At 30.8% G+C, this 15,409-nt stretch overlaps 1 protein-coding gene across 1 annotated transcript in view; it reads right to left on the bottom strand.

Annotated features, from left to right (window-relative positions):
- Nucleotides 1-692: 692 nt before the first annotated feature.
- Nucleotides 693-15,409, bottom strand: part of LOC127708642 (probable helicase with zinc finger domain) — a 46,949-nt gene continuing 32,232 nt past the window's right edge. Inside the window, exons 15-23 of the mRNA XM_052213683.1 lie at nt 14,872-15,081; nt 14,265-14,521; nt 13,734-13,852; nt 13,024-13,317; nt 11,786-11,893; nt 10,610-10,685; nt 9,970-10,159; nt 9,006-9,282; nt 693-6,633 (exon numbers count right to left, since the gene is read on the bottom strand). Coding sequence (XP_052069643.1) covers nt 5,239-6,633; nt 9,006-9,282; nt 9,970-10,159; nt 10,610-10,685; nt 11,786-11,893; nt 13,024-13,317; nt 13,734-13,852; nt 14,265-14,521; nt 14,872-15,081 — 2,926 coding nt within the window. The 3' untranslated portion in view covers nt 693-5,238. The remainder of the gene's footprint in view (nt 6,634-9,005; nt 9,283-9,969; nt 10,160-10,609; nt 10,686-11,785; nt 11,894-13,023; nt 13,318-13,733; nt 13,853-14,264; nt 14,522-14,871; nt 15,082-15,409) is intronic.

The following is a 15,409-nucleotide window of genomic DNA, read 5'->3' as shown; positions in this document are numbered from 1 at the left end:
ACTGACGTAAAAATGTTGTTTTACAAATTTGCAAATGAGCCAGGGAAGGCTTGGTTTCATGGAAGTATATACTGCTTTATCTAATATTATTAATTTGTATTCATTCAGAGTCACACATTCAACTGTATTCCTAAACGGAAGACCGAAAACCGCAGATAGAAAAGTGATTTTGCAGTTATTTTTTAAATATCTATAAATAGAAATCTAAAAACCTCAATACTTTGAGACACAATTATTACAACCTATCAAATGAATCGTCCTCAGTCGATATATCCTCATACAAAGGCTATAATTGTATGATGTGGTTTTACCTGTGTTTTTCTCATCTGTAATACCTTATTACAAAATGAAATTTTTTTCTTAAACGGACTTTAATTTCAGGGGCGGATTCAGTCGGGGGCGTGGCAGGCAAATGCCCCCCCCCCCAAAAATTTGCAAAGCATGGGTTGTTCTCAGCTTAATAAAGAATATTTTGATAATTTTACCTCAAAAAAATTTTCGCCTCGCTCCGATCGGCCAAAATTTAAGTTTGCGCCCCTAACCTAAAATCCTGGATCCGCCTCTGTATTTTATGCTCTTCTGTACTTTTTGTAATTCAAATAGTAGAGATAATTGAGGTCAGGTTGAGTACTCACAAAAATTAGTTTAATCTCATCAACTGTCAACTATAAAATGGAAAATAAAGACAAATGTTTCTGTGCTAACTACATTTAATCACTAGTGAATACAAAGCAAGGAATATAAATACTATATATAGCTTGAAGTCTAAAACTTTAGTGTAACAGTCAGGACATTTTCTCTACCACCACTGCTAACTATATTTCATGTTATGGACACTTCAGGTTTATATATTAACCAAATTATGAATGAACAATGAAAATTCAGTCACTGAAATATCATCTCAAAGGCACTTTAACACTGCAAGCTGTTAATTTTTTATGCAGCTTTAATTTGTAAACATATTTAGTCTCTAATGGAAATCAAATTTTAAAGCATGTTTCCAGTATTTAATGTACAACTAGGCCTTTAGATTTATAACCTCAATGACCAATGAATCATAAATGACAATGTTTTGGGTTAGTAAATGTGTTACAATCACAAACAAACTAAGAGTGATATAAAACATTCCTTGATCTTTGAATCTGCATTATTTCACATGAAGATCCAAGAACGTCAATATTTTATGAATTGTGCAGACAAAAAGTAACAATTACTAAAGGTCCATTGTAATAAAACATGATATACAATTAGCAGTAGCAGAAGGAAAATGGCCGCCACACCAGAATTCTGAAGTAATAAATTGCATGCAACTTTTTGTATCACAATATCAAATGTACAAAAAGGAAAAAATAACACCTTTACCATTATTTCATGGTAAAATAAATAGGCAACACTCAAAATAAGCTTTTAACATTAGTACAACAATATAACAAGCAAGAACTACGGTAAAATTACATCCATCTATACATACATTAATTACACATGTAAATACCAGTATTTTTAAATATAGCTATATTTTATATTTGATTGGGGGTACGAAGTTAATGTTATAAAATAATTTTACTCCAGCATAATTTCTACACACTTACATATACTAAATTGTGAAAGCTCAAACACAAACACTGATGAATAACTTATTATGTTCTTAGATGTTATTGAACCCAACTGAAACTATTAATTTAGCACTAATTATTTTAGATAGTATTGCAAATTTTCATGATTGATGTTTAGGATCATCCGTTAAAGATCCACTTAAAATGAAGCTTTTGCATGCATCCTATGTTTAGCATTTTTGCTAGGGTCATTCCATTGTTAATATTACACTATAATATTATCAGACACTTGCTCATAATAAACTTTGCTGGTAGCTTGAAATCTTAGATGTTAGATCACAATTAACTTTTTTCTACATGCCATGATATAAGGCTGCAACGGTCCTTCCAATTCATCCTTCATAAACCAGAAAATTTTCCACCACTTCACATATTTTACATTGAAATGAAATGAAAGGCTCGATTAAAAATTCATAGATATTTAAAAATTGACTGAGGATGCAGAGCTACTTTTTTCTTAACATTGTAGTGTCTTATCTACTTGAGCAATCACATTTAGTATACTGCATCCGCCTAAAGCTTACACCCAAGATATTAAAACCGAGATATTTAAATAACAATGAACAAAAGCAACTGTATACAGGCATAATATAGTAGTAGGTAAAATCCTAATAACAATTCAAGATTTCTGACTTGACTTCATGTTTTATTGAATGTTTCTTTAGGAATTGAAAATAACACTTTTTGATCTAATAATGAAAATCAATTGGTTTGTTATGTGATAATTTTATTCCCAAATTGTGATAGTTGTTTTCAGTGTAAAACATAATTACATTACTTTGAGGTAGTGTAAGTTAATAACACTGTATTACAGAGTTAAATAAATGAAGAAAATTAGACCGAATAAAGATAAAATCTAACTGTGACTCTGAAGATTAAAAAGTAGCTAGATAGGAATTTGTACACTTGAAAATGCACATTTATAATTACTTTTTACTTTCAGATATAGATGTATGGTGAATTTGAAAGTACTTTTATGTTTACCCTTTAGTATTCTTGTTGATTTTTTCCATACTGTATGTTAAGGTTGATTTTTAGACAACCATCACCCATACATTTTATTCACAGGGCTATTGAATAGTCCTGCCATCTAGAATTACTTCTGAAGTAGTCAAAGTCTATTTTCTAAAATCAATAATTTGGGGAAAACAGTTACTAGAAACAATTATGCCATCTTGATTAATAATTATAAATATTCTTTTCCAATGCCCATTATCTGTATCATGAGGACTTTTTAACTTCAACAAAAATATAATAATCTTCAATACTGTAAATTCAGAAATTATTGCGTGCATTTATTATTGCGATTTTTTAAGAATGGACTAAAATGCGAGATTAATTATTGCGATTTCAGGAAAATCTGCATACAGATATAAGTATCAGATATCAGAATGCGAGATCTTATTATTGCAACCTTCATCCACTCGCATTATTCGCATTAATAAAAACCTCGCAATAATTTCTGAATTTACAGTAGTTCATAACATAAACATTTACTTAACAAATTCATCAGAACTTGGAAAAGAAGATACATGTATACACATATTTCTTTTCTACTGATAACAGTATCAGTTCCAATTTATATATATATATATATATATATTGATGTACATTGTCTTCAACTGGGAAAATTGAAATGCAAGGCATACGGAATATGTCGCAATGGCAGATTATTAGTTAACTATTGCAGGACCCATGTATATAAACTGTTTATCTAAAAGAACATGGTGTTAAGTATTAATTACTTGAACTTTCAGTCCATATAACGAACTACATGTAAATCTGTACACATAATACCCTATCCTTTAATTGTTCCAATATTTTGTATAAATTGCATGGCTATATTAATAGCATATATATGTTCTGGTGAGACTATGGTCCAGAGCGTTTATTATTGGGTTATTTTTCTGGTATTTAAGATATGATTATACTAGTACTTTACTGTGCATCCCGAAGCTATAAGTTAATTTATCTAGGTTTTCAAATCTGCTTATTTAGGGCTATTCCTTTTAGATTAGAAAGACACTATTATTTTACTTAAAACATTAGAAATAACAAAGAGTACTTCTTAAATATTCTTACTGTCCTTTATTACATTTATTTAAGACTTTAATAAAGAGATACTGTTTAGCACTTGTTTGCATCATTAAAATGGACAATAATAGAAGGTGTAACAAAAAAAAAAAAGATACCATAATAGTTTTAAAGATTGTCGATAAAGCTGAGGTATCTTGACAAAAAGAACAGGTTTATCTGTAAAACGTTAATTTTATAAGCACTAATGGAGTCATCAAATAATTTATATGATTGCTATAATGCTTTAAGCAGATATATCATTCCATATCATATACATTTTACTTAAACTCACATCTATATTTCAAATAATTAGTATTTAAAAATAATTCTGTATGCAAAAATATATATTCATATTACTTTTATGCACAAACAAAGATATTGTAGCATATTTTCAAAAAAAAATTAATCTTATAGAAACACAATTCCTTGGCACCAATGTCCATGGTTTCAGTTCTCATACCATTTCACCTAGTGTCATCAGTCATTAAAAATTAACACCATGGAAAGTGTTACCTTACAAATATTGATATTTATCAGAAAGCACACTATTCCTGTTTAAATCAACAAATATTCTTTTTCCAAAAAGCATATTTTTCTTTAGTAAATAATGACTGAATAAAATCACACACATGTATTCATATATATAATATTCATATGTATACTGAAAAACTTTGATACATATTAATAAAACAAAACTGTGTGCAGCATATAAATATATTTAAATCTGAACCCAACATAATGCAAGTGCAATTTACTACTGTATATAGTTTCTATCTTAATAAATGGAGAATCCAAAAACAGATTTCAAAGTGATTTGGGCATTTTATTTTACAAATTGTTTTTTAAAAATTTAACAAGCAAATATCTATGATTGACAAAGTAGCCCCAAAACTAACTTGTCTATTTTTGGACCCTTATAATTAAATCAAGCCAGTAAATATACACTATGAATATACAGAATTAAATGTTAATCTAGCTACCACTAATACAACATGTCTACAATATGTTTAAGGAAAAATATTTAACTACCTCTGCTACAAAAATAATTATTCTTTACATCGTTTCAGGAGCTAGACCTAGCCTAAGGAAACAACTTGAAAAATCACTAGAACGTTTGTGTAAAAATCATTTTTATATATATATTCTAAGCTTCTAGATAACACAGATTATTTTGAAACTGTGTCACATAAATGCTTTAAAATCACTAAAACCATATTTTACAAATGTAATAATGATTAAAAAGTTATCTCCCTTTAACCCTGGTCTAACCCCATTAAGCTTATTATCAAAGGCATTATAACATGTACAATTACACATTTTTAACAATATATTTGTCAATATAAAGATTTACATTAATTTCCATCATCAATATTTTAACACATTTCTAAAAGTCAGCATATTACTATTAAGACTGCTGCCAACCATAGAAATCTTGGAAGTTAAAATAATTAGATTTCCTACATAAAAATCAAACAAAAACAAGTTCATAACAAAACTCAACCAACAACAATGTAAATAATAATGAACGTTTAAACTGATGACACATTCTCTAGGAGAAGTACTTATATGTTCTCTGATTTTCAGAAGATGAGTTGATGGTAAGATTCCTAAGTATCCCCAGAGGATCTGTATCCACTTCAGCTCCAGGAGTTGTAAAACCAGCCGGTGTGTGTGGTGTCTGAGGCTCTATATTATCTATATCAGCACTTCCTGAGGGTAAACGTTTGCGTACTACTCTTGCATAAGTTGGTCTTCCATCACTACTTTCTGAAGAACTTGTTGAAAGTGATTCAGTAGATTCCGCTATTTCTCTTTGTGTTGGTATCTTGAGAAATAATCGACTTGGTGCTGAACCTGTGGAGTTTTCATTGGTTCTTGCAGACTTTGGTATTGGAATAGGATTTGTTGACTTCAATGAACGTTCGTCTGCTGCCGATTCGTCATCTATCATTTGAACTAAGTTCTTTATTTCTGTTGGTGTTTTCATATCCTCACTGAACTGTCTACTGAATCCTGTTGATATTTTCAGTGCAGATTTATGTTGTGCCAGTGTTCTCTCCTCAGAATATCGTGTTGGTGTATGAGTTTCTGTTCTGCTCTCATAAGATGTTGTTACAGTAGATGAAGCCTCTTGTCTGCGCTGAGCTGATGCAATGACTCGCCCCAATGGACTTTGAGCTGAAGACCTTCTTTCATGTGTATCTAGAGACATTGCCATGTAGTCCATTTCACCTTGAGCCTCCCCTTTTACTTCAGATGAAATATCTAATGGAGAATCAGTTTCTCTTGGGGTGCTAGATCTTGAATTTCCTGTGGGAGTTCTTGATCTCTGACCAAACAAATGAACTGGCACATGTTTGACATTTGGCAGAAAATGAATGGGCTGGCCTGCTATAGTTGAGCTGGGAGATGTGCCTGGTGTTACATTTTGTCCTTGTGCTGCTGGTGATAATGACCTTGAGTCACGACCATCATCCGAATGTCTGCTTCCATCATCACTGCCATGAGATGGAGGAGAGTTTTGAAACGGAATAAAATTGCCAGCAGGATGATACGGATGCTGAGGATAGATGGAGTAAGGATGACGAAGCATGGCAGCCATTCGATGATCTTCTTGAACCATGTAATAAGGTAACCCAGGGTTATATGGATTATAATGTGGATGTACAGCAGGATAATAAGGAAGAGGACCTCTTGGCACATACATCATGGTTCTAGGTCGACCCGACTTTTTGCCACCTACTGGTGACTCTCTCCCACTCTTATCTTTATCAGCTATCTTTGCTGCCCGGACTGGGACTGTAAGCCTAGGATTGACTCCTCTTGGATGAAGTTTACCTTGAGGCATTCTACCTCCACCGACATATTGGTGTAAATATGGTCTGTACATTAAAGGCTGGTAGTATCCTGGGTGATACTGTAAAGGCATATATGGCTGAAGTGGCTGCAAATAAAAATGAAAAGTAGCTTTAAATAAATGCAGTGAGATACCAACAAGAATATGTGTTCATAAGACACCTTGCCCCACTCACACTATCAAATTTCCAAGTTCAATGTACTATGAAATCAGGGCCAAAACTGTAATTTTGCATAAATTGTATAAAGTTCACATCATAATTAACACATGTACCAGTTAAAAGTTTAAAATAAAAAGTCTTGAGAATCAACAATATTTTTTTATGTAATCACATGCTTATTTGTTCTTTGGAATTGTCATTTCCGCTTTTTGTTCTCACACAAAATTTATCTTCTTTCTTAAAGATTTATCTGCATATTATGCAACGTTACATAAATCATTGAAGGAAATAGCCTCACTAACAACTTTACATAAATCACTGAAGGACATAACCTCACTAACAACTTTACATAAATCATTGAAGGACACAACCTCACTAACAACTTTACATAAATCATTGAAGGACACAACCTCACTAACAACTTTACATAAATCATTGAAGGACACAACCTCACTAACAACTTTACATAAATCATTGAAGGACATAGCCTCACTAACAACTTTACATAAATCATTAAAGGACATAACCTCACTAACAACTTTACATAAATCATTGAAGGACACAACCTCACTAACAACTTTACATAAATCATTGAAGGACACAACCTCACTAACAACTTTACATAAATCATTGAAGGACACAACCTCACTAACAACTTTACATAAATCATTAAAGGACATAACCTCACTAACAACTTTACATAAATCATTGAAGGACACAACCTCACTAACAACTTTACATAAATCATTAAAGGACACAACCTCACTAACAACTTTACGTAAATCATTGAAGGGCATAGCCTCACTAACAACTTTACATAAATCATTGAAGGACATAACCTCACTAACAACTTTACGTAAATCATTGAAGGGCATAGCCTCACTAACAACTTTACATAAATCATTGAAGGACATAACCTCACTAACAACTTTACGTAAATCATTGAAGGACATAACCTCACTAACAACTTTACGTAAATCATTAAAGGACATAGCCTCACTAACAACTTTACGTAAATCATTAAAGGGCATAGCCTCACTAACACCTTTACGTAAATCATTAAAGGGCATAGCCTCACTAACAACTTTTCAATTTAGTTAATAAACTTTGCACATATAATCATTGATTGGCTTAAGTTGGTTTGATAACGTTTTTTCACTGATCTGTATTGATATATTTTAGTTTTTTCATTCACTTACCTATCTAATTATGGAATATTTTTATTGACTAACCTGTGATGGTATGTTATAAGTGTTTTTATTGAATGAGCTGTCTTATTATGCATTATTTTTATCAACTGAGCTGTCTTATGTAATATCTTTATCAACTGAGCTGTCTTATTATGTAATATTACATATGGTGTAGCATTCTCTTGTTTTCATTGGATATTATGATCACATGTTTCAAAGGTTATTTTATGTATTCGAAGCCTTGTTTCTATTTTCATGTATATTGACGCTATGTTTCTATTTATATGTATATTGACGGTCAATATAAAAAATCTTGCTAAATTTAGATTCATGACGTCACACATAACATACATGGAGGAAGCGCCGCAGCAGACGATTCGAAAAGAAAATTTGCAAGTTTATCAGAAGGAGATATCAAGAATTATATGTTAAATGCAGACGCTAATACAAGAAAGCTAAAGCAACAAGCTATGAAGTTGTTCGTACTTCGTCCTGGGTCAATATAATCTGAACAGGTCCATATATAATGTATTGACCTCGTCAAAAGTCCATAATTGATAAATATCTTTATCAACTGAGATGTCTTATTATGTAATATTTTTATCGACTAAGCTGTCTTATGTAATATCTTTTTCAACTGAGCTGTCTTATCATGTAATATTTTTATTGACTGAGATGTCTTATTATGTAATATCTGTATCAACTGAGCTGTCTTTTCATATGATATTTTTAATTGTTTGACCTGAGTTGGTAAGCACATGCCTTTCATATTATATGATTTTTTATTGACTGACCTGAGTTGGTAAGTGCATGCCTGCCATATAATATGATTTTTTATTTTCTGACCTGAGTTGGTAGGTGCATGCCTGCCATATAATATGATTTTTTTATTGACTGACCTGAGTTGGTAGGTGCATGCCTGCCATAAAATATGATTTTTTATTTACTGACCTGAGTTGGTAGGTGCATGCCTGCCATATAATATGATTTTTTACTGACTTACCCGAGTTGGTAGGTGCATGCCTGTCATATTATATGATTTTTTATTGACTTAGCTGAGTCGGTAAGTGCATGCCTGCCATATAATATGATTTTTTTTATTGACTTACCTGAGTTGGTAGGTGCATGCCTGGGTACATCATTCTCTGTCCCATTAAATACCATGGTTGTTGGTTAACCTGTGCTGCAAACTGGTGGGGTATGTTAGTATTTTCTCCATGCTGTGGATGATATAATCTGTTAGGTACAAATTCTGGAGCTAGAGGGTTCAACACATAGGTCTTTCTTCTCTCTGCTGCTTCAATTTGAGCTTTAAAGGCATCCCATGGCATTCCATAAAAGCTGCCATTTTCTTTGCATTCTTCTAAATAACACTCCCATACTTTCCTATAGGAAAGCAGAAAATGGTAAGAAATTTCAGTATTATCTATTGTAGGAAAACCTAATCACATGTACTATATGAAATACAAAATCACAGAAAACAATGTTTGGATTTTTGATAAAAACTGATATACTGTGAACTTTGAATTTCAGTAATATTTTTTTTTCTCAATTTCTGATAAATAATGTTATTTTTTTTTTAGGAAAACAAATTTAGACAGGACATAATTACAAGTTTTGTTTTAAATTTACATGGCTGTTTTTACATCAGGTATGCCATAAAAGTTTGTTTCCAGTTACAAAATTTTATCATAATGAATTTCTGTGCTAAAAATGTTTCTGGAATAAACTTCCTAAACAAATACTGACATATTTAACTTTTTTAAGATGAAGAATTTAGTTGTGAATTTGTACTCTTATTAGAAATGGTGTAAACAATCAAAGCAATGGAACTTTTATTTAAAAAAAAAATGACATAAAATTTTCACATTGCAAGATTCTTTGTATTTATTTTATTTTGTCATAATATATTGGGAGATTATGGCACCTTAATGAATGCCTTGATTCATATAGCTTGCTTTTATACAAATATCTAGAAACATGTCATATTTTTTTTTTTTTTACATATTAAATCAGTCATTGTAATAATATCATCTCTACATTAGATCTTTTGCAACATCTTTCAAAACAAACCTGCATTTTCCGACTAGACAAAGAGACAGAGGATCTCCAACTACAATTACTAATGACTGAGCTCTGGTCAGGGCGGTATTCAGTAATTTAACATTTGACAAGAAACCATAGTCCATATAGTCCTCCTGCTGTGTCTCACATGTATGTCGAGTCCGTACAGTACTCAATATTACAACTCGAAACTGTTTACCTGTTAAAATAAAACATAGTCCTCTTTGTCTTCTGCTGTTGTTAATATAAATATAAATCCATCTCTAATTTTTCCTCATTCAAATATTTAACTTAAAATTTAAGAATTTTATAATCTTTTTATTGTAAAAATACCATAATTATTCATTCATCATCCATGTCAGTTTTGCAAATTTTCCAAGTCTTCAAGAGTCAAAATTCTTCAGTAGAATTTCAGAATTGCCGACATTTTTCATTCAATTTTTTATATTTCAATGGTTAAGTACTGGCATAAACTTTAAAATATCAATTTGTAAAAAAAACATTTTGAACTAAAATGTTATTGTTTGCTATAATAATTAAGATTAAAATAATCTGCTTTAAAACTTTATATAGGCATATTTGTCATACAATATATTCAACAATTGAAGAAAAATAGAAGAAAATTTCTAAAATAACAATAAATTGTTACCTTGCACGTTATAAATTCTTTCTACACTGACATTATATAATTTTCTTTTTCTCAATTCTGAACGTATTCTATACACCTACAAGATAAATACAGAACAATTCTGAACGTATTCTATACACATACAAGATAAATACACGAATAATAGAAAATCAACAATACATTTTCAACATTTATAACATAATTTCTAAGAATGTAATAACCCAGCTTCCTTATTGATCAATCAATTATTATGCTCTGTATCAACTCTGATAATGAAATTATTTGTATCCTTTGTATATTTTTTCTTGAAGGTGAAAAGATCATAATTTATGTTTAAGTAAACTCCAAGGTTGTCTGTTAATAACAATACAAAAATTCTTCAATAGTGTTTTATTACAGATACAAAATTCAATTTATTAGGCCAAAATTAAAATTTGAATTGTTTGATGTTGCCTACCTACCCTCCTAAAAAGCAGCCTACCCAAAAAAATTTATGGCACAAATCGTTCCTGTCCTAATGTCGTTTTCTTGTCTAAACCATGTAATTTATGTTGCTGGCCAAAAAACAAAAAAAAACCCTACCTACCTACCCACCCCTCCAAGGCATGGGTAGGCAACATCAAACAAAAAATTCTTTAAGGGTGGCCTTACAATATTGTTTGATTAGAAACAATCTAATATGACATGAATGGTTGACCCTTTCATAAAGAATTCTTATATTTACATTTACATTCTGCATAGCCAAAACAGAGGTATCACATGTTCATAAAAAATGTACAAATTAATTATAAAGTCATTAAGTCATGCAACTAGAACATTGGCTGGTTCTTCAATAAAATGTTTGTAAAGAACAGATAATTTTGTCTAACTATTTATCAGAGCAAAAAGTTCTTTCATGTACAATATTGGTTGTGCAGATAAACTTTATGTAAGATAGTGTTTTGCCGCTTGAAAAGTTTAGCTGACTTATCTAGTTATAAACTGTAAACATTTTTATTATTATCTAGAAAATAAGCTGTTCTATTCAAATTAACCAGAGGATGAGAAACAAATATATGTAGACTCCAGTGACAGATATTTTTATTTCATTTATGTGAAATTCTAAAGAAGAGACAAGGAAAAGACAACTTCTCATAGTTGCTGAAATCAAGTTCAATTCAAAGTTGAATAGACAATATTTTCCTTCAAAAATCTGACCTGGTCAGCATAATGACATAAAACTCCAATTCCTCCATCATTAATATCACCAAACTCCTCTGGCCAATTATTCTTTAAATCCGTCACTCTGTCTATTACTTCATATATCTGTAATAAAACAAGCATTCTGAGAGTATTGCATTGCAATACATAGTCCCCTACTGGGTAAAAATTCTTTTTACTGGAACAAAATGCTAACTTGTTCTATAACTTGTCATGGTGTAAACAAAAAGTAAATATCATGTCAATATCTTCAAGCATGACTAAAAACAGTGTGGAAAACTGATTATATGAGTGAAAAAAACATTAGATATGTTTAATAGTTCTCTAAAATTAGATTTGATGTAATACAGTGTATATCTATTTTCAAATTATAATCAAGTATAATTAATAGTTCCAAATATTTTTTCTTTCATTTGTCACAAACTAATGTAGATTTGTAACTTATCTATAAAATGTCAACAACATTTATCTACACAATATAATGTATTGAAATATATACATTAATAAAAATAGATTATTATCTAATTAAAGGATTTCTCTTCCTAAATTTTTCTTTATATATATATAGCATTCAGAAAATTAGTTTATACTAAATAACAAACAAACCTGCTAAAAAATTCTTCAAATAATTTAACAATGAATGTCTTTTAAAAAATGAGTTATCTCCCTTTGTACAGAAATATGGTTTAACATAGCACTTTAACATAAGATATGGTCCATAACTCTGGACTAAATTATCAGACCGGAACAAAATTCGAACTTGATCTGTAACTTGTCATGATATACCAAATATCAAATCAATATCTTCAAGCATGAAGAAAAAAAGTGTGGAAAGCTGATTTGCCGGACTGACAGAAGGACAGACAGACGAACAGACAGATGGAGTGCAAACCTAAAGTCCCCTTTGACTTCGTCGGTAGGGGACTAATAATTTGTATGAATCAGAACTATGATTTTTTTTTATCAAGGAGTGAAAAGAATGGAAATCTTCCTTTTTGTAGTAACACAATATGAGAAAAATGTCATTTACTTCTTAAAATGTGAACATTTAATGCACAAATGAATTTATTTTCATATCAATTTACCTTTAACTTTGTATATTTGTTTGTTTGATTAAAATCCAAAATTATAAGCTAGTGCAATATCTTATATCAAACAGATTTAGTTTGCTTTAACATTCTTTGTCATCCTGAATTTAAATATTTTTATTATAGATGTATAAATATAAATTCTACCTCTGAAACATTGTAGAATCCTGTAGAATTTTGATGTTGTAAATCTTCTCCCCGTACAGTAAAGAATGTGAGTGGATGGTATTTGGGATGAGGTGGCTGGTTTCCACTGGCTACTAACAAATGATCATAGAAAAGATCGGAGGTAAAATCAATGATTTCCCTGTGTGATCTGTAATTTTCACATAACATCATACTGCAAGGACATTTATCTGGATACAAGTCATACAAACGTTCTAAAAGGGATCTGTCAAAGCCCTGTTGTTTACCAAAGTCTGAATAAATCTCTGGACTCATCTGAAATTTAACATTTCAAGTCGTCAATAAATAGAATTGTGTATATAAAGGGAAGCTTGAAGCTTGTTCTGAAATTTTGCTGTATTATTGAGAAACTAAATGTGTCAGTATATCAGTATATTAGGAATGCACTTCCTAATATACTGATATACCTAAAGCTCAAGTTAATTGTGACAAGCAATTGTTTCAGTCCCTTTATAAATAAATGGACAGCTGAAACAAACTTAGTTTCCTTTTTATAAATGGCAAAAGCATTACAAGCTGAAGTTCTATATTGGTTATTTGTACTTTATTCAACAGGGAACCACAATTTCAGTACTGAAAATGTAAAATAATATACAAAAAATAATAATCTTGAGGCCATAATTTTAGAGCTTTTCAGAACATAAATTACATGTTTAGAAATGTGTAAATACCTGCATATGATCTCCTGATAATATAATCTTGGTATGAGGTCCAGCCAGAGATAGTGGAATTAAACATTCTGCTTCCAATGCTTGGGCAGCTTCATCCACTATGATGTGTGAAAATGCATCTGTAAACAAAGGATGTAACAAACTTTAAAGAAAAGTTTACTTTACTGTATTGATCATGCATAACCCAAGTCAAGGTCGTTAAACACCCCCCAGTAGTACTTTACTGTATATTTCATAGTGAACTTCTATGTCATTTGGTTTCTGGTGGAGAGTTGTGTCATTGGCAATAATACCACATCTTCTTATTTTTATATGATCCAGTTGCGATGACAATCTTGACGTTTGAAAAAGCCAATTTGGAATACTTATAGAATCCTACTTTATTATGTTGAACATGTAAAAATATAAACCTTCTTTCATTTCACTGTGTGATTTTACTAGGAAATTTTTGTCATGCAAATTTTATGCATCTTTATCTCTCCCGTAAACGAATACTACTTAAAAGTTCTTGTTCCATATTTTTTGACTGACCTCTAGCAAGGTTAAGGTCACACAGATATCTAGCTGTACTTAGTGTTGTTATTATGATTCTGTGCTTCTCTACATCTTCCTTGGTAGGCATTCTGAAGTTAGATTTCCCTGACATGTCTAGCGGACAGTACTGTAGCACTACATCTGGAACTGTCTGTTTCCACCGATGACGATAATATATACGTAATGGAACTGCCTTTAAATTTCCTTCTTTAACAAGTGGGTGAATGAACTCCTTAATATATAGATCAGCAGCACTGAAAATATTCACCATATATTTACTAAAGGATATTTACTATAGGTAAACAATATTGAAGATATGTATCTTTCAATTGACAAATTTTCCTTTTTGAAAATGCTGTATCATGTGTTAGAATATTGACTCCTTTAAGCAGTTTCAAAATGCATGCAGATAATGACCTCAGTACAAGCAAAGATTGTTAAGTTTAGAAGAATACTGTATACAACATCCATTGATAAATAATGCTAATGAAGTATAAGAGTAGCAAGTGATCGTAAAACAACAATTTAAAAGCATTTCTTTCCATCTCATTATCAAACACAATATTTTAGCAAATAATTGAAAAATTTAATCACCAACATTTACCTATTTGAATGAGTACAAATTAATATTCTAGAATTATCATCTTCTAAGGATTGGACGGCAGCCTGCGCCAGAGTATAAGTCTTTCCAGTCCCATATGGGCCAAGCAATAACAAGGGAGGTAAGCTGAGATCCCGACCAGCAGTTATCCCACACACCACCTCTTTCTGTTTACTATTCAACTTTGAACTCACTAAATCACAGAACTCTTTTCTGAAAAATACAGGTACATACTGTTGTAAATTCTAAATCAAAAGAATTTATCTTAAATCAAATATCAATAGGTAAATATATAAAAGTAATGTCATTCAAAAGTATTTCTTCATATTTATTTTTACTGTGGAAATAATAACAAAATGTCTTACTACAAAAATTGCTTATACAGTTACTAAATTGAAAATGTTGTCCTAAAGTAAATAACAAATATTTGTTGAAATCAAAATATTCTCTTGTATAAAATGAAACTGTGATTCTTCTGGATTATTTAACACTGAAACCATTTCAAGATTTTCATGATTCTATATACATTTTTTATTTTTGT

This window comes from Mytilus californianus, unplaced genomic scaffold (genome assembly GCF_021869535.1).
Source record: "Mytilus californianus isolate M0D057914Y unplaced genomic scaffold, xbMytCali1.0.p SCAF_7, whole genome shotgun sequence".
Lineage (NCBI taxonomy): Eukaryota > Metazoa > Mollusca > Bivalvia > Mytilida > Mytilidae > Mytilus > Mytilus californianus.
This window is presented reverse-complemented; position numbering and strand designations above follow the sequence as displayed.